General features: G+C 36.2%; 1 protein-coding gene across 36 annotated transcripts in view; it reads left to right on the forward strand.

Annotated features, from left to right (window-relative positions):
- LOC105479539 (dystonin) overlaps window positions 1-27,241 on the forward strand; it is a 496,741-nt gene that overhangs the window by 393,789 nt on the left and 75,711 nt on the right. For all 36 annotated transcript variants that reach the window (XM_071095971.1, XM_071095969.1, XM_071095974.1 and 33 more), the window contains 7 exons: window positions 457-519; window positions 1,112-1,353; window positions 2,239-2,368; window positions 5,192-5,391; window positions 6,869-7,364; window positions 9,031-10,502; window positions 25,670-25,831. In XM_071095971.1, coding sequence (XP_070952072.1) covers window positions 457-519; window positions 1,112-1,353; window positions 2,239-2,368; window positions 5,192-5,391; window positions 6,869-7,364; window positions 9,031-10,502; window positions 25,670-25,831 — 2,765 coding nt within the window. The remainder of the gene's footprint in view (window positions 1-456; window positions 520-1,111; window positions 1,354-2,238; window positions 2,369-5,191; window positions 5,392-6,868; window positions 7,365-9,030; window positions 10,503-25,669; window positions 25,832-27,241) is intronic.

The following is a 27,241-nucleotide window of genomic DNA, read 5'->3' on the forward strand; positions in this document are numbered from 1 at the left end:
CTGCACATGTATCCCAGAACTTAAAATATAATAAAATAAATAAAAATAAATACAAATTAAAAAAAAACTAAGCTTCCACTTATTGCTCTAAAATGCAATTTAATAAATATGACTCTTCCTAGAATAGAGGAATTTATTATGATAAAGCGATTTCATCACAAAAATTTTGTTGAATTAATATTTAATGATTAATTTATATAATATAAACATACTGAAATGGTAGTGTTTAAGACAATACTTTAAGAATAAATTTTACATAGAAGAGAGGATATTGTTTGATATTTAAATTTTAGACATTCATTTGATTTTGAAGTTGAGTCAGTATTTTATGTTTTCAAATAGCAGTAACATTTTAAAGTGATTACTGTTGATGGGGTTTGATTTAATGCCATCTACTGTTAATGTATAGAAATGCTATGAAACTCTGTGATTATTTTAGTGTTAATATTTTTGCAGGTGGAGCAATATTAAATGGTGAAGGAACAGCCACAAATACTGAGGAATTTTGGGCAAATAAAGGTGAATATTAATTTTAATTTGTTATTGATTAATGTAATTTGGTTTTTTTTAATGAGAGAAAATCTTAGAGGCAAACAGTAGTTATATTGAAATTTCAAGCCTGAATTACAATGGTATTTGGTCTAATAGTCACAATCTCCATAGATACTATATTTATATAACATTTTATGCAGTTTTGTGTATCTGAAATGAATAAAATCAAGTTGTTCAACTTGACTCTTGGTTTTGTTGCTTGCTTTTTGGTTAATTTGAGATATATTGTCACTTGGGATAACATTATTTGACTTGATTTATTGAGTTTGGTGTTTGAGATATTGCTAAGTAACATTTTGTGGTTTGTGTTTTTTATTACATTTAAGATATCTTTTTTAGTTTACTTGTATTATGCAATTTTCTTGAATTATTTGTGATCAAATAGCATTATAAGATGATCCAACCTTTTATTTCTAAAACATTTATGACTTTGTCATACTAGGCTTAATAGTGACAAACTAGACGTTATAAAATATCATGTAAAAAAACCTTTTATTTCTAGACCTCTGCTCCGAATGTCCTGAAAATATGTCAATATAGTTGTTTTTCTTACTCCTAGGTTTAACATCCATTAAAAAGGACATGACTGACATAAGTCATGATTATGAAGATCTTGGCCTCTTACTCAAGGACAAAATAGCAGAACTGAACACTAAACTCTCCAAATTGCAAAAGGCTCAGGAAGAATCAAGTGCAATGATGCAGTGGTTACAGAAAATGAACAAAACTGCAACGAAATGGCATCAGACACCTGCACCTACAGATACTGAAGCTGTGAAGACTCAAGTTGAGCAGAATAAGGTATATTCTGTGGGTGCACCTATGGAAGACATGAAAGAGAATGGATTAGCAGTTGGAACGGAGCTCTGGTAGTCAGAAGCTCTCTTCTGTTTTCTAGCTCTATAAACTTTAGCACATAATTTGACAGTTTTGTTTAATGTGCCTTTCTGTAGAGATTGATAATAATAGTTACTTTTTAAAAAATTTTGGGCACAGCCACGTTATAGATTAGCAAACTGTTTGGTGTAAGCCACTTTGCCACCTTTAAATCAGTGTAAGCCTGGGATGTTAACCAGTCAGCTATTAGAAAAGATTTATTTAAGGGCTAAATGTATGAGAGATCTATTCTCTGTCATATAAAAATAGGGTGCTAATGCCTTCCTTTTATTTAATAGATAGTATTTCTTTCTACAGCTGCCAAGGTTGGGAAAATGGCTTTATATAATGGTGGCAATGATGGCAAAATTTCTACAAATTAACAACCTATATTTGAATTCTATAATGTGTTGCCCAAAAAAAGTGCTTATTCACGTGTAGATTCTCCACTTCTGGCAGCCTTTATTAAGACTGATTTTCTTACTTATTAAAATTTACTGATGTCATCTTTCTTTATTCCAGAGTGGCTTGTTTGAAAATATGAAATTCTTTCTCACTAATGGGGACAAGAGTCATTATCTCCATAGTCCTAGTGTTCCTCTGTGGGGATTCCTTTATCACACAGTTGAACACGAGCTAAGAAGAGGAAAGGAAAATAATTAATTGCAAAATCCAGGCCCTCACCCACCACAGCATTTAACAGTAGATTTCTTCCTCTTTTGGTCATTCTAGAGAAAAAAAATCCTCTATCATTATTGTATTTTTGTCTTTTGCTGTTTGCATAGTTTATTATTATTTTTCCTTTGTTAGTCATTTGAGGCAGAACTGAAGCAGAATGTAAACAAAGTACAGGAGTTGAAAGACAAGTTGACAGAGCTGTTGGAGGAGAACCCAGATACTCCTGAGGCCCCCAGATGGAAACAGATGTTGACAGAAATAGGTATGTTGCATTACTTAGATGAACGCCTGTGAAGAAAAGTGCAATCATTTTTCATGTTAATCATAATCTTCATCAGAAAACATTCAACAGAGTCACTTTTTGGATTTGCTTTAATGTTTCAGAATCTATTTTTTGCATAAAGTGTCATTTCAAATTATATTGTGCAGAAAATTGGCATATCTTATGTGTTTTACGGTAAACACAGTAATTAAATTTATTTTTATGAAGAATGTAGATACTAGTTAATGAAGTGCTGTGCATTGAGTACCTGTTTTCATTAATGTTTCTTTACTTTTTACTAGCTTTTGGTGCTTTATTATGCTTTATATATTTCCAAGCTATATTATATTTTAAATATTTCTTTCATTCATCTGGAAAAGGTGTGCTCCCTTCTCCTTCGTGCAGTTACTTCTGGGACCCCTCCTGCTCCGTGCTTTTTGCTTTTCTGCTCTTCCGCAATCAATTTTTTATCCAAAATTATCCTCCTACCCACATTCTGTCCTTGTATAAACAGAGGAGCATACACTGCTCCTCAGAGGTACAGAATTTTCTTTATAAGCCCTATTGTCTTACCAATTTTTATTACTATAATGATGTAGAAAATGAGTGTAAAGGGGGTAGAAAAAAAAGAAAATGAGTATAAGAGAACGGTAATAATTTTCCCCACTTCGTAGTTTCATTTGGAGAACCCAATAAGTTAAGTTGAATATGCCTCAAACAAATAGTACCTGGCACTATTTGTTTGTAAATACATACTATGTAAGTGCTATGTAAATACATACTATGATTATAATAACTATTTTACTTTCAATTGTTCCATTACTAAATATTGTCCTTCCTTTAGAGTCAGGTGTGCTATGATAAATGTAGAAATCTCTAAGTATATTTTAGTTTGAAAAAGGTTACCCTAAGGGATCTTCATGTTCAGAGATATATTTAATCCAACTTTAGAGATTCCTATCAAGTTGTAATTAATTTGCCCCTAATTCAGTGGCTGTCTTCTAGGATCTCAGAATTACTTGGGGAGAGTATTAGCAAACCCAAGTAATATCATGTAAAAAAAACTATTTTAGAATAGGAATGGGAATGAGGAATATGTAGTTCAGAAAACCTTCTTGATGAGCTTTTATATTTTTCCTTCCTGATTTATTGTTTTAATGGCATTATTTTGTTGTGAGATTGTGTTTGACCAGAAAATGTCATATGGAATGATGTTATTAGATAAGGTTTCAATGATTGTGTTCTATTAAAGTCATTCCTTTAGTGTGTTATGCTAAATGAAAACTCTCTCAAATCAACTGATCACACCATCAGTGAATATTTATTGAGTGACTATGTTGAAGTGCTGGAAGAAGTGCTCTGATTAGTAACCCTTGACTACAGGGAGCATACTGTCTTGAGGATGGAGAGAACAGAAAAGGCTTCCTAGCAGAGGGTAAATCCAATGGAATGTAAAGGAAGGATAGGGTTGGGATGTATGGGGAGGAGGTATAGAATCTCAGGCATAGGACCTGTGTGAGCAGAAGCCTGTTTGGATTACAAGGGTGAAATCATCAGGGCTAGATTAGAGGATCATCTCAGAGTACAAACCTTCAGAGATTGTGGGAGGCCTCAAATGTCAGGCAAAGGTCTTCAGATTTTATTGTCTAGGTAACGAGGACTTAGTTGTTGAAGGGTTTGAGCAGGGAAGTGACAGTTTTAAAAGTGACACTTTTTAGGGAAATTGTATTAGAAACAAGTGGCTTGCAGTTGAGAAACACTAATAGCAGGGATACTAGTTAGAAGACTGCTAGACTAGGTCATTAGTTCTCCAATGTGCTCCTGGGATCAGCAGCAACAGCATCACCTGGGAATTTTTTAGAAATGCAGAATTTCAGATACTACTCCAGACCTACTGAATCAAAAACTCAAGGCAGAGCCCGGAAATCTGTGTTAAAGATTCCTCCAGGTGATTCTTAATGCAGCTCAAGTGTGTGAACTACTGGTCTAGGAAAACATGATGCTGTTAGCTCATCACCTGGATGGATTGTGTTAAATTATCACATGCACTCTAAAAATACATTTCTATTATATATCAATTTAAAAAATACAAATAATTTAAAAAAACATATGATGAAGGCCAAAATGGAGTTATGGCATTGAGAATGTAAAGGAGGGCTTTAAGGTTTTATGATCAAGGATATAATAGATTTAGGAAGCTCATAAAAGCATTTTCTGAATTATTGCATCTTTATGACATGGGAGAAGAGATAACCTTTGAAAGAAATCTAAAAGTCATAAAAGTCCACCAGTTTTGAGAGGAATATAATGAGTTTTATTTTTTAATGTTGAGTTTAATTGGTCAGACTTCCTACTGGAACTTTCCAGCAGCTGGTTGTTAGTGTGTAATTTGAATGGGAAAGAATAATGGGATAGATATACAAATTTGGGAGCAATTTGCCTAGAATGAATAAGTGAAGATTTTATATTAAAAGGATTATTGTTCATTGTTTTAGTAAGTCATAGTTTAATAAACACACTCTATAGGACTTATAGAAGGAACAAGAGATCTTAGAATCCTGTCTGCTTTAATGAATATTCCATATTCTACAATATCTTCTAAAATCATATTCACAATTTTTTTCCCTATACTTCAGTTAACATACAACCATCAGACCTATAAAATCTTAGGTTAGTCCTTTACGTAACTATGTAACAAGAGTCATAAAAATGGGATTATAGCCATTATATATCATTTTGAATCATATCATACAGTCCTCATAGACATAGTCATGTTAAATGCAAAAAAAAAATCAAACACCAGTTTCATTGTTTTTCTTTTAGATTCTAAGTGGCAAGAACTCAATCAATTAACAATTGATAGACAACAAAAACTGGAAGAATCCTCCAATAATCTAACCCAGTTCCAGACTGTAGAGGCCCAGTTGAAACAGTGGCTTGTGGAAAAAGAACTTATGGTCAGTGTTCTTGGGCCCTTGTCAATTGACCCAAATATGCTAAACACGCAAAGGCAGCAGGTGCAGGTGAGTATTACCTAATAACCTGTCTCTCGTGCACAGCAATTTGAGTTACTGAGACCAATGTTTTCATTATAAATATGTTAACTTTGGTCAGTAGGTGTTTTATTTAACTGCTTTGAAGTATATGTGTAATGTTTCAGATGCCCATAAGATACTGTCCTGGTATTAGTGGGAATCCCCCAGAGAACTAAAGCTATGAGGCATCTTAGAGGCCTCCTTGAAGCCCATGAATGGGCCAAGTCTCCTGATTATTTCAGTCATATTGTGGGTGGTACGGATCCTGTTAAAAGGGCCTTCTTTGAAGTATTAATGCAATTAAGTAATATCTTTATGAGAAGCTAGTATATACTTTTTACTGTTTAGAAATTACTCCTTTGAGGTTTTATTTATTTTGATTATGGTAGTAGATAATGAAACTTGTAAAACTCATCCAGTTGAGTTCTGATGGGGGACAGAGAGAACAAGAAGAGGACAAAGAATAAGGGAAGCAGAGAGGGAACCCTGAAACACAGGGTCTTAGTTAGATGAGTCTAGTTACAAAGCAGATAAATCCACAAGGGAAAAAAATCCAAAAAAAGAGTTTTATTTTTTAATGTTTAATGTTTTTATAGTCAGGTGTAATAGCAGAAGCTCAGTGGTGGTTTCAGTTAGTTTTTTTAATGTATGAGTACTGGCTTTAGAGCAGGGAGGCTGTTTTATAAGCTGAAAATTCAAATAAGTTTTGGTAAAAGTCAGATGTTTGAGTTCATATCTGTTCATAATCCAAAGACAATAAAAACAAAAGATAAAAGTAAATATCTGGGGAGAAATAATTGCCTCTACTCTTGGTAGTCTCCCAGAGATAGACAGATAAATATAGATAAAAGTATAAAAGATAGATAAAATATGATACTAAAAGAATGAGATTTTTTGGATCATTCATTTTATGAGTCAGGTTGAGTCTGTACATTCTGAGCAGCATGATTTGTTGGCTAAAACCTTTATAATGAAGACTGTAAACATCAATAAATTTTATGTTACAAAAACCTTTGTAAATCAGTGCATCATGAGTTAATATATTCTAACACCTTTATCACTGTGTGTTTTCTTTAATATAAAATTCCATAGGGTATTCCAAAAATCCTACAAAGACAAAAACATGAATGGGTAAAAACAAATTTGGTGTAAGTGCAGTGTGAACTTGTCTAACAGCAGTGTTTCTCTTTTCATATGAAAATTCACGCATGAATTTTTGTTCATTTTGTCCAGGTTTTTCCTTTAAGGGGATAGGATTAGTCTAGACAGGATATCTCTGGGAAGCACCATAGTTTTTTGGATTGAAGATAATTGTACTGCCCTTTAAGTAAAAAGTAGGAAAGTAATAACTAAAAAACAGAAACTAGAGAAATAATTACCATTTCTGTCTGTGTGGACACCAAAATCTGTGTTTTCTACCATCAATTATATGATAACTTGTGTTTATTTACCCTTGTTACCTTAGATTCTGCTGCAAGAATTTGCCACTCGGAAACCTCAATATGAACAGCTCACAGCAGCTGGTCAGGGCATTCTGAGCAGACCTGGAGAAGACCCTTCTTTACATGGGATTGTGAAAGAGCAACTGGCAGCTGTGACCCAAAAATGGGATAGCCTAACAGGGCAACTGAGTGACAGATGTGACTGGATTGACCAAGCCATTGTTAAAAGCACACAGTATCAAAGCCTGCTGAGAAGCCTTTCTGATAAACTGAGTGACTTGGATAATAAACTCAGCAGCAGTCTGGCTGTGAGCACGCACCCTGACGCTATGAACCAACAGTTGGAAACAGCCCAAAAAATGAAGCAGGAAATACAGCAGGAAAAGAAGCAGATAAAAGTGGCCCAGGCACTCTGTGAGGATTTGTCAGCACTGGTTAAAGAAGAGTACTTGAAAGCAGAACTTAGTAGGCAGCTAGAAGGCATCTTAAAATCATTTAAGGATATTGAACAGAAAGCAGGTTTGTCTACTTTTAATACATGTATCTCCTGGTCAGAAATAGATGTCATATATTGCTTATTTCCAAGATGTTGCCAATAATCCAGGACCCCAAAGAGACTCTGCCCCACTGTTAACATCAGTGAAGAGGAGGATGAATATAGGAGCTCAGAGAGCAGTTTTGTATTCCTAGGCATATGTAATGTTAGGGTCATTCTACACGTATAATCTGTTGGCAAAATTGACTTCCTGAAGGCCTATTAAAATTTCAGGTACCCCAAACTGGTTTTTAAAAGATATAAATGTTTTTTGCTGTATGACAATCTTATTTTGCCAGAAAAAAACATGAATCGTTAGTAAAAGGCTTGGCATCATCTTCTCATCTGCTGTTACTTTATCTATGCGGTCATAGAAAACTTTTCTAGAGAAATGTGTCAAAGAGAGGCATTTGTCACTATTTTCCTCTCTCACTGTGGCTATAATTCTGTGGCAGATGTGTTGATATTTGTCAGAGGTAGCAGTGAGTTATCAGAATTCAGAAAGCCCTGATGAAGAAAGGCACATTTTGTTGTTAAGTTTGTTCTGTTTGAAAAGTTTCTAGTTTTTTGCACCTAGTAAATACTCAAGTTATGCTTTTTAATTGATTGGATTTACTGATCACAGCAACTGTTTCAGACTTATTCCTTTGTTTGACATGATATTAACAATAGTAAATATCAGCTATTATCATTATTATTCTTAATGGTATGAACACTTTTATGTGATAGGTATTAAACTAAGAACTTTACATGTACTATAATCTGTACAGCACCTACCATTAATATTGTCAATTCACAGTGGTAGAAATTAGGCTTAGAGGTTTAATCATTTGCCTGGGGTTTTCCAATTCTGAAGAGGTTAAACCAAGATACAAACTCATGTAGTTTTTATGTGCTACATTATGTTGCCTCCATAATATGTAAAAGTCATAGACATGGCCAGGCGCAGTGGCTCACGCCTGTAATCCCAGCACTTTGGGAGGCCGAGGCGGGTGGATCGCAAGGTCAGGAGATCGAGACCATCCCGGCTAACACAGTGAAAACCCATCTCTACTAACAATACAAAAAGTTAGCCAGGCGTGGTGGCAGGCGCCTGTAGTCCCAGCTACTCGGGAGGCTGAGGCAGGAGAATGGCGTGAACCCAGGAGGCGGAGCTTGCAGTGAGCCGAGATCGCGCCACTACACACCAGCCTGGGCGACAGAGTGAGACTCTGCCTCAAAAAAAAAAAAAAAAAAGTCATAGATGTGAAAAAGTCATATTTGATAACAGATGGATTATTTATCAACATAATTGAGAACTTGGCCGTCATCACTTCTCCATATTAGAATAGAGAAGACACCAGCACAGCAGATGATGTGTGGCATGGCCACTCCCTGCACCTTGACGCATTTTTACTTATTTCCTTATTCTTTGTTTTCCCCTCTCATCTGTCTCCTGCATCTTTTCTTGATTGTGTATTTTCTTGTGCCTACCTCTTACCTCTTTTCCCCTTTGTCAATATCTTAAGTTCACTTGTAGTTCTTATAGTCAATGCTAAAAGCCCTTGCTTTTCAACAATTCTATATATTCAGAGATTTTTATTTTGGCTTTTCATAGATTAAATTAACATTTTGATATAAAATAAACATATCTTGTAATTTTATTTCTAGAGAGTCATGTCCAGCACCTTCAGTCAGCCTGTGCAAGCTCTCATCAATTTCAGCAAATGTCTAGAGATTTTCAGGCTTGGCTAGATACAAAGAAAGAAGAGCAAAACAAGTCTCATCCAATATCTGCCAAACTCAATGTCTTGGAGTCGTTAATTAAAGATCATAAAGACTTTAGTAAAACTTTGACTGCTCAGTCTCATATTTATGAAAAAACCATTGCAGAAGGTGAAAATCTGTTATTAAAAACACAAGGGTCTGAGAAGGCAGCCTTACAGTTACAGCTTAATACAATTAAAACCAGTTGGGATACATTTAATAAGCAGGTGAAAGAAAGAGAAAACAAGTTAAAAGATTCATTGGAAAAAGCCCTTAAGTATAAAGAGCAAGTAGAGACTCTCCGGCCATGGATAGACAAATGCCAAAACAACCTGGAGGAAATAAAATTTTGCTTGGATCCTGCTGAAGGAGAGAATTCTATTGCCAAGTTAAAGTCTCTGCAGAAGGAAATGGACCAACACTTTGGTATGGTAGAATTACTGAACAACACAGCCAATAGCTTGCTCAGTGTCTGTGAGATAGATAAAGAAGTTGTTACAGATGAGAATAAGTCACTGATCCAGAAGGTGGACATGGTCACTGAACAACTTCACAGTAAGAAATTCTCTCTAGAGAACATGGCTCAGAAGTTTAAAGAATTTCAAGAAGTTTCCAAAGAATCTAAAAGGCAGCTTCACTGTGCAAAGGAGCAGCTAGATATCTATGATTCCCTGGGACCCCAGGCTTACAGTAACAAATACCTGACCATGTTGCAGACTCAGCAGAAATCACTTCAGGCCTTGAAGCATCAGGTAGATTTGGCTAAAAGACTTGCACAGGACCTTGTGGTAGAGGCCTCAGACTCAAAGGGAACCTCTGATGTTTTATTACAAGCGGAAACCATAGCTCAAGAGCATAGTGCACTAAGTCAGCAGGTTGATGAAAAGTGTTCTTTCTTAGAAACCAAGCTTCAGGGCATTGGGCATTTCCAGAATACCATTCGAGAAATGTTTTCTCAGTTTGCAGAGTTTGATGATGAACTGGATAGCATGGCTCCAGTGGGGAGAGATGCAGAAACATTGCAAAAGCAAAAGGAAACTATAAAAGCCTTTCTAAAGAAACTAGAAGCCCTCATAGCAAGCAACGACAATGCCAATAAAACCTGCAAGATGATGTTAGCCACAGAAGAAACCTCTCCTGACCTTGTTGGAATCAAAAGGGACTTGGAGGCCTTAAGCAAACAATGCAACAAGTTACTGGACCGAGCCCAAGCCAGAGAAGAGCAGGTTGAAGGGACAATTAAGCGTCTTGAAGAATTTTACAGCAAATTGAAAGAATTCTCTACTCTGCTCCAGAAAGCCGAAGAACATGAAGAGTCACAAGGTCCTGTTGGCATGGAAACGGAGACAATTAATCAGCAGCTTGAGGTGTTCAAGGTAGGGAACTGTCCATTTTTACGAAGTGTTTTTATTGTCAATGAAGTTTCTAATTTGTACAGAAAGGAGATTGCCTATTTCGTAGAACCTTCTAATAATGATTGTCATACAATATTTGAGCCAGAATGAGCATATATGGAAGTAACACCCAGACAGGTGGGGCAGTTACAAGGCTACTGGTGATTTGGGCCTTTGTGGAATAAGGCCTGAGATAAAATCAGATCAAAGGGTGCTTGGCAAAGTTCCAGGCAAGCCAGGAACTGACATCATAGGGTCCATTTCTGAAGTCATTCACAATTGCCATCCGTGGTGACTGGGGCTGTGGTTTGAACTCTATTGCAGATGTTTATCTCCCAGCATTTTCTTCAGTGGTAAATTACCGTCTTTTCTGCCCTTTCTTTTTATAACTGTCTTCTCATCCTTCTTAATTTAATTTCTTCCACAGACATTTTTCTTCTAAAAGCTCATATTTTTAAAGGCAATATGGAGTTCCATGTTGTAATCTGTTTCATTACACAAAGACCTTAGGCTCATGCCCCAGAGGATTAGAGGTGAATTTTTTTTTTTATTGCATGATATAAGCTCCTCAGTGCCAAGAAATAACTGCCACTCAACAGTGATTGGTGACACTTAATGAATGAAACATTTGATAAAAATGGTAGGCCAGTTTCCATGGCATTGGATTCGGCCTTATTTATGACAGTGAGAACAGAAGTCACATCTGTATAGGGGACAAAGATAGGTTCATCCCTGGAAACAAAGGGTCCTAAATAGCAAACGATTTTCTATATGGAGCTGATATAAACCTTTAAGGTTTCACAGCTCCTGTTATATTTATGAGATGTGTTTCACTGGCAAAGATATATTGCACCATTAGTGCATAAAGAATAAACTAAGACCAAATAACAGTTTATAAAACCTAAATTATTTTCTTTGAGAAATGGGTATGAATCAAATGGACTTCCAAATTCTATGCAGTTATATTTGACATACTCTTTCATTTGCTTGTCTTCGATAACATTATTTAGATGACTGAGTCTTGAAAAATACCTTCTTTTTCTTTGTATTGTTGTTACTATTATGATTATTTGCAGTTTATTAAACGCCTTTGAAGCCCAGTTCCTTCAGGGCTCACAAATCTGTGATTCTGTATTTAGTTCTTGATTCTTGAAGGTGAAAGAAACATTCTTATTGTTGACTTGACCTCCTTCATTGCTCTGTCAAAATTTTATATTTCTGATTTGCAAAATGAAGATTTCATATGAGAGACTCCTCTATTAGAAAAGCATAGTTCTGTGGCAATTGCTTCATCAAAGACTGGGAGAGATCTTGGGAGCAACTCTTCCTTTGTCAGTAAGTTTGGAATTCTCTATAGAACCCTGTCAGCACCTTAAAGATTAAATGACAGTAATCAAGCATTGTTTATACTAATGAAATTTAACCACATTAAGTGGTTAAATTGTGAAACATTTCATTCGGTTTCCTGTGCATTTGTTTAGAAAAAAAAGACCTTCATTTCTCTTTGCTGCTTCTAACTACTTGTAAGACAGTGAACAAAAGTAATAGTACTGGTGCTGCTACTTTTGGGTGCCTCCCCTTTGGTCTTCCCAAGTACAGTGAAAACTGTGGCTCTTCACGTGGAGAATTGAAAGTAAGAAAAAGCAAGAGATAGGAGGAGCTTTCTCACCATTGCACTGAAAGTGTTTTGCAAACTGAAAACCCCAAACATTACCATTAATAGCTAGAGTGATTGTCTTATTTGATTGTGAAGAAATATAGAGTGATAATTTCTCCTAAAATAAACCATGTAGCATGCTGTGTTTGTTTGCTTTCAGATTATTTGGAAAGAGTTGATTGATTTTATTGAAATTCAGCAATAAAGAACATCATGGCATACTTTCAGTATCTTGAAACCCAGTGACTTAAAAAAAAAAGTTTTCAAGTAGACCAATACTCTGCATTTAGTATATTCCAGTGCCATAGGTTAAAAAGGACAAGAATATGATTATGGTAGCTCACACAACCACTAATTCTGTTTATCTGTGTGTGTGTGTGTGTGTATTCTTTAAAAATAGTAATTATAATAATCAATAAATCAATTTATTATGGGCTTACTATGTGTCAAGCCCTACTTTAATTTGTCTTTAATCCTGTTAACAGTCATGAGAGGTAGATGCTGTTACTATTCCCCATCTTATTATAAAGAAGCCTAGGCCCAAGGAGGTAAAGTGACTTGTCCAAGGTCACACAGATGGTGTCAGAACCTGATTCTTTTGATGAAAATGATGCAATGCTTTGTGTAAACTTTATTTGTCACCCATGTTTCACATCTAGTATTTTCTCTGGGGAATTTTCTTATCATCTTTGCTGTAGCCTAATTTAGACAGCCTGAATAGCCAGCCATTGTTCATTTTAATCCAAAATACCAAGAACACCCACTTAAGGAACATGTTCTATAAAACTAGCTGCTATGAGAAATGTGAGATAAACATGTAAAACAGTCTTAGAAACTGATGTTATGTAGGTGCTGTGATATGATAAGGGTGATGATGATAATGATGATGTTGATGGTAGTGGTTCCAGTGATCACCACTACTGCTGCTACTGAGATGGAGCCAAACATTTCATTGTTTTAGTGATTCTTTCTTGGTTAAAGTAGTAAATTGACTTGTTTACAGTTCAGTACTTAATTTAGTTTCTGTTGGGCCTTAGACTTTTGTTAAACATTAGTTTTAACATAATTTTTAGAAAGTTTTTAAAATTTTTTAAATGGAATGATTTGTATTGAGTGAAAAGCTAGTTATAATTCCTAAAAGTAAAACAGAAAAGAAGTGAAGGACTGAGTCTGTCCTCCTTATTGACTTTGAAATACAATCTAGTTTGACATTAATCTATCTGGTAGCTTTAGTTTAACCTAACGTCACAGATAAAATCCTATAATAGTTTTTCTTAGTGCAAAATAAACTGCCTTCTGAGCAGAACAGAGAATAAAAGCTATTACCCAGTCACTCAGCAGGGGGTGCCTCATATTCACTGGGCCCATAATAGAGGATTTAAAGCAGGTTTGCTAGACTTCCCCGATTCTGTTTTTCTTTCTATAGTTTAAGAAATAGCTGTTAATAGTTACTTGAGGTTTTCTTATAAAGACAGGGACAAAATTCATTCATTCATGTTTAAGATATCAACCCAAACATAATACTTAAAGCAAATGCTATTCTAAACCAAATGTCCTAACTCACTCAGTGAAAACTATTCTGAGATTCTGAAAATAGATTGGTGTTATCTTTTATGTTAGTTAGCTTGACATTTTAAAACTATTTTGATTATATATAAGTTCTGTTGTTCATAAGTTTTTCTACTTCTAAGTACTAGTCATTGGACTAACATGTCTGAAGGGTGAGGTGTTTTCTACACTGTTGGTAAGTTAGAGTACCATTTTCCACTTACACTTCTCTATGACAGTTAAATTCTATGCACACTGTTATAAATTGCTGGAATGAATAGCAGAGCGATTCTGTTTGTCTCCAGGCAAGAAGAAAGAAACCCCTTTGGTGTTCCCTCTATCCCTACCTCCTATCTGAAGACTCCTAGCTCAAGATTATCTTCAAATCTAAACCACATTATTAAGTAACATTAGTATTTCCACATTATTATTTATCAAAGACATATGTAACTGACTGTATACAAGGAATGCATCCCAGTAATTCCTATTATGTGATGAACAGCCAATCAGGTCTTCTGATCATTATGAAGTAACCATTATCACCATATTGAATGATTTAATTTCAATGAAAATCAAAGAAACTTGATGCTTTAATGAGTCCTAGCTAAATCTGTACCCTCCCCACCTCTATCTAGGCCAAGCTTGTCCAACCCATGGCCCACGGCCCACCTGTGGCCCAGGATGGTTTTGAATGTGGCCCAACACAAATTCATAGACGTTCTTAAATAACATTATGAGATTTATTTTTGCCATTTTTTAAGGTCATCAGCTGTCATTACTGTTAGTGTATTTTATGGGTGGCCTAAAACAACTCTTCTTCTTCCAGTGTGGCCCAGAGAAGCCAAAAGATTGGATACCCCTGATCTATACCATTGTGAAAAATGCCTTACCTCAGAACCTGCTTACAGTTTATTTCTGGCCACTGTGTTGCTGTCCCAATTGTAATTCATTTTGTCGCCACAAATGAATACATCTCCAGTACAAGTCTCTCTGAATACGTCTTTTTATTTTCAAATGGACATAGAATTACATGGAGCAGAGGATTTTTAAGTGAAGTTGAAACCAGACACAAAGAACAGAACATATGCCTAATTTATACTGTAATGAATTTTGTTTGGTCCAGGTGAAGGCATTGTTTAACCCAGATATCATTATTTTAATATTCGGTAAACTAAAATGCCAAGTAGCATGGGGCTAAGGAAGACAGGCAGTTTAAGCACAAATTCTTATTATGGTGTTTATCAAGTGATCCAAAAACAACCTTTGATGTCACCTTATTGAAAATCAAACTGTCCAAAAAATGCTTTAATAGTACTTTTAAAGTGTTCATATTGTTATATAGAGGTCACTGACAAATTATTCTCCATTTTTATTAAGAGTGGGGAAATTAGATAAAGCTTTTGCAGAAGAGGTTTTTGTTAGGGAAAATTCCTTAATAATTGGATTTTTGTTAATGAAGCTACATTAGCAAAGGGGTTGCCTGTTACCTTCCTCTGGTATTTTTAATGGTGAAAATATTTCTACTATAGACACTGTAACTTGATGCATGACTTTTATAGGAAGGTCACATTATTTAATAAACCTAACGTGTTTATTGTTAAAACCAGCAAAGTGGCATTTAACAATTTTAGTAAGAAAGAATACTGCATATACTGGTCAAGAGAGAAGTCTTACTGAGGCAGAGACCACACCTAGCTATGAAGAGGTGGAGCTGATCTGCTGTGTGGTATTATTAACACCTCATATTCTTATCCACACAAACTACACATAACAGGTGGATGCCTTCTTTTTCACATAATACAAGGAATATACCATACTTCTCAGAAAGGGCTGTCAAAAGGGAACTTTGCAACATGGGTTCTCTTTTCAGTTTTGCCGCTAACTAATGCTCCGACCCTTTATGTCACAGAGCTCCTCTTAATTTTTATTCTTTCATTTAAGATTGAGGAATTAAAGTTGGTTGTTCTGAAGGCAGTTCCAGTCAGAGATTTTATAATGTCGGATTTTTTGGTATTTGTTATTTTGTTTTGCTTTTACCTTGATAAACCTGTATCACCATTTTAGAGTGATCCAACAAAAGAGCCAAACTGTGGTATCTACTATCATTATAGGCCCTCCTTTGATAAAAGGAGACCTTCGTAATGTATTTTATTAATATGGAAAGTTGCCTAAAGGTATGTGGGAGAGAGAGAGAGACAGAGAAGAATTTGCCTTGTTATGAAATTATACACTGGTTTCTTGAAAAGAACATTTGACTGGTAAATGTTTATCTAGGTCTCTAATCATTCATTAATAACTGGAGCTGCTCAAGAACTGGATACAACAAGAAAATGTCTGTGCTCACAGATCCTGTTCTCACATATCTCCAGTTATCTTCATTTCAAGCTTAATTTCTTTTGTCAATATTTTAATATGAAAAGTATTTCCAGATTTTGTTTGGTTTTTGTTTCTCTGAAGAAAATTGAATAGGGCCATTAACATGTTAGTTGCTTCTGCTTGCTGGATAGCTTTTCTTTAAATGAACTTTTTGACATTACATATATATATATATATAAAAATATGTGAAATATGTATATATTTCAATTAATAAGATTTATATATAGAATCATCTTCTGTTACATAGAATTTTTTTTTCATTGTTACCAGAAAACCTCATTGAAGATATGGGAAAGGCATAGTCTTAGTATTGTTGTGACTTAAGGAAGAAGAGCAAGTGCTCATTAAAGATATTAACTAAGGTTCACATCAAGATAAACTCCTGTCAAGATCAGTCCGTGAACTCTTGTTTTTAAATTGGTTTACTTTAGGGTCAGAACATTCTACTTTCCTCTAAATATAAACTATATTCCCAGGAAATAAGTAGTTATTGCCCATTCATATGATGTATATCTTTGGAAACCTTTAGCCCTTTATGTGAAGAAATTTAATAGTTTGAAAACTCAAAATATAGTATGCTTTCAGTTTTCATTAGCTAATGGCATATTTGTTTTAGAAAGAACAATTGTTGCTCTTAATGCCTGTTTTTGTACTTGCAGCACAAAACGCATATCCCTTGTTTGACTTCTAATCCTGATTTCAAGAGCTATCAGGCCAAGAGTTATTTCATGGATAATAGTGCATTTACTTACGTAGATATTTGTCACTTACTGTGCATTGAACTTAATAACTCCAATCCTTCAAGCCTAAAACCTCCATGTTTCAGCTGATAAAATTGCTCTTTTCTATGAGTAAATAATATATAAATAATAATAAATGTGAATGATAAAACTTTTCTATGATGTACATTGTTGCACTTAGTGGGAAGATTTTTCAGGGACTTTCCTTTTAAAAGATTTAATTAAACTTTAGGAATATAAAATGAGAAAATGTTACTGTTTTGCTTATAATTCAGTTAGTAGTGTGTACTTTTCTGAAATCATCTGGTTTAGTAGATAGTTTAGCTGGATTTTATCTAGTAGGCTACATAAAGTAAGTAAAGCTACATTTTGAAAACAGCATTATGATTTCTGTATTATGAAATAATAGTGTATGCTATTTTTCAGGAAAGCTTTACTTACCTTATTATGTATTTCTCTCATTATGAAAATGTGAGGGGGCTGGGCACAGTGACTCATGCCTGTAATCCCAGCACTTTGGGAGACCAAGGCAGGAGGACTGCTTGAGTCCAGCTGTTCAGGACCATCCTGGGCAACAGAGTGAGACGCCATCTCCACAAAAAGTTTTTTAAATTAGCCAGGTGTAGTGGTGCACACCTGTACCTGGGAGGCTGAGACAGGAGGATCACATGAGCCCAAGAGGTCAAGGCTGCAGTGAACTGTGATCACGCCACTGCATTTCAGCCTGGGCGACAGAGCAAGACCCTGTCTCAGAAAAAAAGAAAATGTGAGGGATCTAGATGTCGTGATTAATATTTAACATGGTTTAGTATATCTTGATTTTATTAACATTAGAGACGATCACATTTATAGTAGCTGTCTAAACCAAATTTTTGGGGAAAAATAAACCACTCCGGTTCTGCTCTATATATCAGCTCTTACATGTCATCCAGGTAAGACTTTGGAATGTGATTTCAAGTAACAAAGATATATGTAAATTATTGTCACAAATTTTAATCAATATAAAAATCAGTTCAATAAAAAAGGAATTTAGATGTTAAATAAATGGTATATACTTGAACATAATTAACTAGGGAATATTTTCCCTTAGCACTGTTTACTTCCAAACTGTGTCATGGCCATTTTCTCATTCACATTCCCACTCTAGTGTAAGTGGTGTAAGGACAGTGGTGGCTGTGTCTTCACAACATCATTTTTCCAGTGCTTACCATGTTCTTTGGCAGACAGTGAGCACTATTTTTTTGAATCATTTAATTTATGAATGAATTATCTGTGCAGTTTTAAAATGTACTACCCACCTCAAATGTGAGGTTATGTGTTGCTCCTCTTAGCTTTTCATAAGCCTAGAATAATATTGTGCTGATGATTCAGAGTTAGAGTCTAAGGTGGACTGAATTAGAGCCATTCTTTATTATGAAAAGTTCTGTAAGGATTTTAGAGTGTTTAGAGAAAGGCACTCATACAGGTTTCAAAGAAACTTTATTACTCATATTGCCATGAATAAGTAGTTTTCTAGGCTTACATATCAAGAGAGCTGCAGTTGGGAGTAAGACTCTTGGTCTCTACTATTTCCCAGCCTAGTGCCCAATCCACGGTTCACGCCTGGTAACTATGAGACCATTTTTCTTTCTCTTATCAGTGCCTTATTACAGCCTGTGTGCTTCAACACCACAGAATCAGGTGCTTGTTGAAATATTTCACGTCTTGAACATGAAAAATTGCCATTGATATTGTGATGTTGATGGATATTTTTAATACTCTCTTTTTCTGTATAGATAGTCATATATATAGTCAGTGATGGCCACATACTGAGTTGCATCTAATAATCTAATAGTTGTTGAATGGATGAGTTACCGATAGTTACGGATGAGTTCATGAGTTATGAAAAGGTTTTTTTGTTTTTCTTTTAAAGATTCAACTCAGGTTTATAGAATGAATATTGAGATAATGTTTTCTCATTAAAGGCACAAAAGTTTCCTCCACATCTTTTCTGTAAAATTAACAAAGAAAGTATAAAGTCTTACTAGAACTGCCTTCTTCATTTGGAGTGAGCACAGTTTTGTTCATGTTCAAATGATTATTTTGTGAGACTGAAGAAAGACCACTTCATTTGTAACTCTGATACTCTGACGATGTTTCTTATTTTGTAAAATAGAGAATGTTTAGATTTTATTTAAATAAAACTATTAATTTTCCTACAAAGACTGAGTTGGCTTGCTGAATTTATTTTCAAACAGTATTTTTAAAAGGGTGTTCAGTAGATAAAAATCTGTGGAGGTGATTTTGTTTATTAAAATAAATATCTGGAGTCAGTGAGTACCACTCTTGGGCCTTGTGTTAACCTCAAGAGTACTGTATGGTAATTAGTAACTACTAATATTCATGTCAGCAGTGCTGAGAGCCCCTCACTGGTAGGAATACTTTACTCTGGAGAACAGTTAAATTTGAACTTGGGCTTCAAAAAGGAACGGCAAAACACTCCCAACTTCAAAGTGATCTGCACTTTGCATCGCAGATGCTGCTGAAGCATCAGATTCTTCAGTGTAAAAGTGTGGTTTCAACTGAAGGATAAGGACCTATGTAGCCCCCCTTTTCCCATTTAGTATTCAAATGAGTGCGGTCTCCGGACTTTCACAAAATAATTTCTTCGCGGATCTCCCAGTGCCAGGTTCTGCCTCCGCAAGTACTACGGATCCCTTCCCATTTTGAAGTAGTCGGCCGGGTTTCCGCGGTCTTTGAACCCGAGCTGCCCCTCTCCCCAGTCGCCGGACTCGGCCTGCTTTGCGCTGATGTCACCACAAGCTGTTGCATTGCAGCCTCTCGGCTTCGAGGTACCTCCCACTGAAACCGCTCGCCGACTCCCGGGAAGAAGCGAAGAGTCAGAGGAAAGATGACTGCGAAGTTAAGTCACGGGAGGGCGTAGCACCGAAGTGGTAGAGAGCTGCGGCTCCGGAACGCCTGGCAGGCCCAGGGACGCAGCAGATGGTGCCTGAAGAGAGAGGGCGTTGCTGCAAGAGCCCTGGCTGGAGAGGATGCCTGCCCGGCACCGTGCTGCCCTGAAGAGCCGCGGACAGCGCCGGAGCTCCCTTGCGGAGTTCTCTTTCTGCTGCCTCCACCGCCGCCGTCTCTCTCTAGCCCCAGCTGAAATGAAGGCCACACTGTGGCCACAGAACTTGGTTCAGTTTCAAAGGCTAGTGTAGTCCCTGGGTTTTCTGCTGAATGTGAATTACGCTGCCTGTGCCTTAGAGGAAGCCGCGGAGCTCTTCGTTGCTGCAATTGCCTCAGGTGGAATAAGCCTTCCTAAGGAGGACCAGATAAGAATCTTTGGAAATGGCTTTTTTTTTTTTTTTTTTTTTTTTTTTTAAGCTTAATAGTACACCATACTTTCTGTTTACTTTAAACGGTTGCTGGATTGTACTGCCCTGGGTGTCTAAATGTCTGGTGTTTTTTTTCTTCCTTTGAGTAGTTCTGAATAGCATTGAAGAAGCTTAAAACAGGAAGAAAACCTGCCTTTTCAATCAAGTTTATTTATAGCTACTCCCCCCTCCAAAAAAAAAAGTAAAAGAAAAATGTAACTTTCTCATAACGTTAGACTTAGTTTTCTCTGAAGATTTGCTCTTTGCCTTGATGTGAACAATACCAGGTCCCTGTGTTTGTCTTTTAAATTTCTGGAGCATGGTTTATTTACTAGAATGGTGGAGTTCTGCAAGCCATCTTTAAGTGGATTACAGTTAACCAGAGCTCTGCCGAAATTAACATTCAGCCTGTTAAAATGCTTGCTCATTTGGAAATTTTAATCTGGAAATATCAGACTAAAAAGGGAAATGGACTGACAATGGAATGTTCTGAGTGTTTGAGCCACTGTTAAGTGTGTGTTTGTTTATTTTCTGTATTTTGGAGTGTGTGAACGGGAACTTTGGGAGCTGGGAAAGGTGGACAAAGGAGATTTTTTGTACTCTGTTACTGATGCACTTTATTGTTTAGAATCATCCTAAAATCAACCAGGTAAAAGGATAATTGCATTTTTACTGATGCACTGCTGATGACCTTAAACACCTCATATATTATGACATATATTATGTGAGCATGTGTCTTTATGCTGAAGACACTTCATAGCTCTGTTCAGAAATATACTTTCTTGAAAGATGCTTTATCTTATTTCTTATTATCTGTGTCAAGAGCTGCAATATTTGTTTTAACTATCTGCAAAATGGGGAAGCCACTCAGCAGACCAGACTGTTTACGTCAGAATCCCCCATGTGTAGGGAAGGGTGAAGAAGAGGAGGACCTAAATATCGAAGACTGTTATGTCCCACAGCGGTCAATCTATGATACTGTTAGACTAAATGAACAGATAGACTCTGGTTCAAAAGGTAGTCTATCTTCCAGGCATTTTACAGATCGAACTTTACCCTACAGTCACAGAACACTGGATGTTAGTTCTTTATGCTCTAATGGTGCCCTTACTTCTTCCAGTGTATTTGAGCTGAGAGGTCGGGAAGCTAACAAACTGGACGAAAAGATGATCTTTGATGCACTCAAACTAAATAGTGATATCATTCGAACCACAGGATTACCTAAAGCCAAATCTCATGCAGAAAAGAAAGAGCATAGACGGTCATGGCGAATGTTTGTCCCGACCAATTTTATGGATTATGCAAACAAAAGTGAAAGCTCTTTTGTTGAACCTACTGATATGTCAGATGCTGTTACCAAGGCCAGCAAGTGCAGATGGGGTACTAATTCTCTCACTTCGGAGGAGGATGACTCTGGTTTATGTAGCCCTCCAGCAGAGAGGGAAGAAAAACAGGGCATTTTAACTGGAGACCAGTCACGAATTAGAAGTTTGTCTTCTGCTGAAGATATTCATGTAACAGACCAATACAGACCTTTTTTTTCTGTTAATTCCATTAGCGAACAGAAAATCCCACTGCTTTCATGTCAAAGTGCCCACCCTGATGAAAATTTCAAAATGATTTTACATGATGTTTCTCCACTAGAGGAAACAAAACGTGTACATGGTCAAAGGGAAATCCACGATGAAAATTGTTGCCTGCGGAATAATTTGCAAGAGAGCCCTGTGAAGTGTGACCCATTAATTATGCCAAGAAATAGAGAAAATGAACATATTTTTAACCTTGGAGAAGAGGACAAAACATACGGACCAGGAGAATCCCAGATCACAGCACAAAGTAGGGAACTCTTGAAGGATTCCCCTCAAGATTTAGATCTCTCTCACACAGATCTAGGGGAGAGTGATGTAGATTGTGGTAGCACCAACGTAGTAGAAAATGTGACACTTTTGACACAATATGATTCAGGAGAATGTAATATTGCATCTAAAGAGGAAGTGGAGGCTCCTCTTTCTGCCCAGGAGAGCGAAATGCTATATAAGAAGTACTCCCTGAAATTCATACCAGCAAGAAAGAAAGCAGCACCCAGAAAAACAGGGGCCCAGGCAGGAATACTGGACACTGTCTGCAATGGCTTTCAGTTGGTTCAGGTAATTCATGGAAATATGAAACTCTGCAGTGTCCAAAGTTTGTGGTTCTGCTAAAAGTCTGTGGTTCTGTTTCAGAGTGGTCACTAGTGTTTCTAATAACAATCAAATCCACACTTGTTTTGGGGGTTTGACTAGCACCCTGCAAGATGCCACATATTGATAAATTGATCATTATAACAAATTAATAAGGACTGTTTTGGAGAAGAATTGTTATTCCCAGCTGTTCAGGGTCCTGTTATTGATTGTGCAGAAGGTGACCATTCCCCTTCATTTAGAAGGCCTCCACTGTAAATATGTTAATGTTGGGCTTTTATACAAAGTGTGGTAAAGACACTGCCATTTAAGGACTATTATATTGGATTTATTAAGTTTGAACCAGCTTAGTCATGAAGGTACAAACAGTAACATATTGTTATGGTCTGCAAAGTACTCTATCCACATTAAGGAGCTTTTTTAATACGTTGAAAAATTTCTCTCAGGAGCTCTGCATATGAGAGTAGAGTTAGTATGCTGTACTTTGCAGGCATTATAGCTCCCAACTTTTTGTGAGTGGTGAATGAGGTAAGAAAGTAAAGGGTGCAGGCTTGTAATAAGTAGAGGTTGTTTGTCAAGCCTGTAATTTTTTTCTTCCCACTCAGATTGAAGTTCAGCTATTTTGGTATTTTTACTAAACTCTTCTGGTAAACTTTGCCTCAGAGGTTATTTTATTTTAAACTTCTCTTCATGCTTGTGTGCTATGGGTTAGATTAGGGGGAAAGTCTCTCTTCATAGGTATTTTGTTAACATTGAGAGATGAAGAACTTAGACAATATCAAAACAGTTCCTCTTCTCAGTCTGTGAAATAATTGTTCTTGTTAGTTATGCCCTTTTCTTAGGCATGCAGTAAATGGCATGCTAATTTAAAAGCTTAGCAAATTAACTTTTTTCGGTAAAGGATATTTCAGTTTATTTGTGGAAAACAATTTAAATCTTAGGGGAGTTTATACTCTTTAGTAGTTATCTTTTTAAATTGTTTGTATATTTTTGGTGGCACTTTAGAAAATTATCAGATTTACCTACATCTGCTCTGATATATGCCCCTGAAATTAATTTAAAACCAAGATCAGAGGTTAAGGCAATTTAATAGAACATTATTATTACCCTTTTGTCCTGAAAGCTATATAAGAGGGAAAATAAAACGTTTCCTTGAATCTTTATTTACAAGTTCCTGGAATTTAAAAGGTAGCAGTTTTTGTACACCCCCACCCCCATCCCCACTAAGTAGTAAAACATATCCAAAGCTATTAGTCCTAGAAGTTATAACTTAGAAAGTGGTATGGAAATGAAATTGAATTATAATGCCAAATTCTGTCTTTAACACTTTGTTGCCAAGTTTCTGTTTACATATTTGATAAATTTTACCTTTTTGCAAAATTATGGAGACTTCCTAAGTTTTTCCTCAATGATTTGGGTGAATCTTATAATTTATTTGATTACGTGTAATTGATTTTTAAATATTTATTATTGTTATATGCAAACTGCCAGTATGGAAATTGTCTATATGTATATTCTGTGGAAAAGGCAGTTTGAGTTTTTAGCTATGAGGAGATTTTAGAGAAAATGATCATTAATTTGCTTGCTGTTCTCTAATTGACTCATATATACAGTAACACAGGAGTATCCTGTATGCTAGGCCTGAGACCAGAGTCTGGAGGATTTGTCTCCTGCAGTCTCTACATCTTTCAAAGTTATTTTTCATACTGTGTCTGTAATTTTTTTTCTTAAGTGCTATTTTAATATGTGCCTTTATTCTGTTTCCATGTATTATGATTAACTGTCCAATCATTGGTATACTTATATAGTGCCCTTCAGGATAATGACTCAGAATCTCAAACTGTGTTTTACCTTAATATCTATGTGAAACTTTCCTTCCTTAGTTCCAATAATTTATTTTCCTCATGGCATCCTCCAAGCCCTATATTAAAAACATATTATCTATGAAAGAGTTGGCTCATACCTGTAATCTCAGCACTTTGCAAGGCTGAGGTAAGGAGGTTGCTTGAGCCCAGGAGTTTGAAACCAGCCTGGACCACATAATGGGACCCTGTCTCTACCAAAAAAAAAATTATTTTAATTAGCTGGGCATGGTGACATGCACCTATGGTCCTAGCTACTGGGGAGGCTAAGGTAGGAGGATGGCTTGAGCCTGGGAGATAGAGGTTGTAGTGAGCTGTGATTGTGCCACTGCCTTCCAGCATGGGTGACAGAGTGAGGCCCTGTCTCAAAAAAATAATGATAATATTGATGTATCTACTCCCAGTATTATCTGTTAAGGGGTTGATGTCATCCACCTAAGATAGAAATATTAATTTCTATACTGATATTAATTTGGCAAATAAATATTGGGTACATATTACATGGTAGGTACCTTGGTAGGCCCAGGTCATAGAACTACTGTAAGGAAAACAGAAATTTCTGCTTTCATGGCACTTGTATTTTAATCTAGCACATTAAATCCTTTGCCAGTCACAGGCAACTGGGGAACCACAAGTTGGATGGGATAGACAATAAGAGAGAGATTGCTAGGAAACGACTGTCAGTGCAGGTATGGGTGACAGTGACCACAGAGTATCCAGAGTTGCTGTGCTAGTGAGGTGTGTGATCAGATCCATGGGGTGAGGTCATTGCATTTCTTAAGAGTCCATTGGCAACTTCATAGACATTGAGGAGGCTATTTGTGTAGGGATCCATACTATTGCAGCACATGCCTATGTATTTTTCATTTTCCTATCTCTATATTTTGGCCCTCCTGCCAAGCCATGTTTTGGCCACTTGGCTCACCTCATCCTGTCCCTGATTTTCCATTTCCAATATGTGTCTCAAGCTTCAGTTGCCAGCTAGCAGCAGCCATTCTTAGGAGAGCCTATTAGGATTGCCTTGCCCATGAAGGCTCATTTTTTACTTATTTTATGTTTTTGCTCTTTAGCATTTTCTGTAAATCTTTTTCTACAGTTAAACTGGGAAAATAGAAACATTCTCATCCTATGATAAGTAATAAAGAGAGGAGACATGTACTGTCTTCTTGGTTTTATAAGTAACTTGATTAAGTGTACTCAGAACATCATTCTTTAGTGTTCTCAAATGCTTTTGATGTGCTATTAATTTATATTTAGTTTCTTTCTGTTCTTCAGAAGGTAGCTATGACCTATGGCTAGACAATAAAAATTACCTTTACCTCTGTAATAATTGATAGTTTCCACAACCTGATGCCTAAAGAAATGCTTATTATATATTTGGTGGTTGATAAGTAATGTAACTCATATAATTATGACTCTTTTAACCGCAGGTATTCCAGAAAGAAGAGATTGAACCCTTGCAAGGTAAACAGCAAGATGTAAACTGGTTAGGTCAAGGCCTTATTCAGAGTGCTGCCAAAAGCACTAGCACTCAGGGCTTGGAGCATGACCTGGATGATGTCAATGCACGGTGGAAGACTCTCAATAAAAAGGTAATTTTCTTACCCCCTTCATTGCTATTTTTGCTGATTATTATTCATGAGCATTTGTTGTGACCATGAATCATATTATGGTAACCAAACTTTTCTAAATATGTCTATTGTCTTATATTACTGTAAACTGGGTGGCTCAAACTCAGATGCCTACTGGAGCTAGGTAGGGAATCTAAATGAAAGGAAGCAAACTGGGTAAGACAGAGCCTCTCCCTGCTGTTATCTCGCCTTTAATCAAGACATGGTCACAGATAGAACAGTACAGGTATGATGGGCACGTGCATCTGTAAGGGTACAGGTCACTACTTAGTTCCAGAAGATCATTGACATGTAGGGACGTAGGCCCACTCTTGCCATATATTCTATTTACTTTCAAAATAACCTGGAAATCTCACTTTCTATGTGACACCTTCCTATTTTCAAATATCAGCAACTAATTTCACACTGTGCAAACAAAGCTATATCTTTATGTCATTCCTGGACTAAGTCCTGCCACCCTTACTATAGACCATCAACCCCCAATTACTTGTAAGATGTAGATCCAACCTTTTTCTAAATTCCCATGAGAGAAAACACTAGAAATAATGCTCTGATATCTTAGGGAGATAACACTGACCATACGACGGCAGGCAGCTCTTATGCGACATAAATTATCAGAAAATTATTATGGGATGGCAGTGCATATCTGGTTGTGGCAGTAGTGGTTATTCTTGTTGTTTTCTTTCCATTGAAATCTTAAGCAGGTGCCAGGTCTTGAAACTATATTATTCACTCTTTAAAGTCTGATACATATTGTAGTACACCTTAAACACAGTTGGAATGCTGTGTCAGGTGTAAATATAATCCATAGCACTTACAATATCTTGCCAGCTACTTTATTCAGTCCAAAAGGAAAATATCTGTGAGACAAGCAATAAGATATCTCTATGTAGGACACAGAGACTCCATTTACTAGAAGACAAAGGGCCTGGTTGGTTGAAAAAAGACTCCAGAGCTTGGAGCTAGCAGAACTTAATTGGATACTTTTGTTATTCTTGCCTAGCAAAATACAATTCTGATTCTCTCTGCTATAATAGTTCCATTTATTCTCAGTCTTTTAAAAATCGTTATCTCTGATATTAATCAGAAGGAAATAAAATGCGATATTGATAAAAATGACTAATGCGTTGTTTCTTACGATAACTCTAAAATATTTGAATCATTCATTGCTAATCATAAACGTATTAGACAATTCAAAAATCTCCAAGAGTGAGTGCTTTCCGTTGACTGTTTGTGATGGTAACCTTATTTTCACGCCTGCTTGCTTAAAGTTTGTCTCCTTTTCACTCGTATTCTGCCCGCTATCGATACTTTGGGTAAATTTTAAGTGAAAAGGAAACGAAAATTTGCGAACACGTGGGAAAATAAGCA

The sequence above is a fragment of the Macaca nemestrina genome, chromosome 5 (genome assembly GCF_043159975.1).
Source record: "Macaca nemestrina isolate mMacNem1 chromosome 5, mMacNem.hap1, whole genome shotgun sequence".
Classification (NCBI taxonomy): Eukaryota; Metazoa; Chordata; class Mammalia; order Primates; family Cercopithecidae; genus Macaca; species Macaca nemestrina.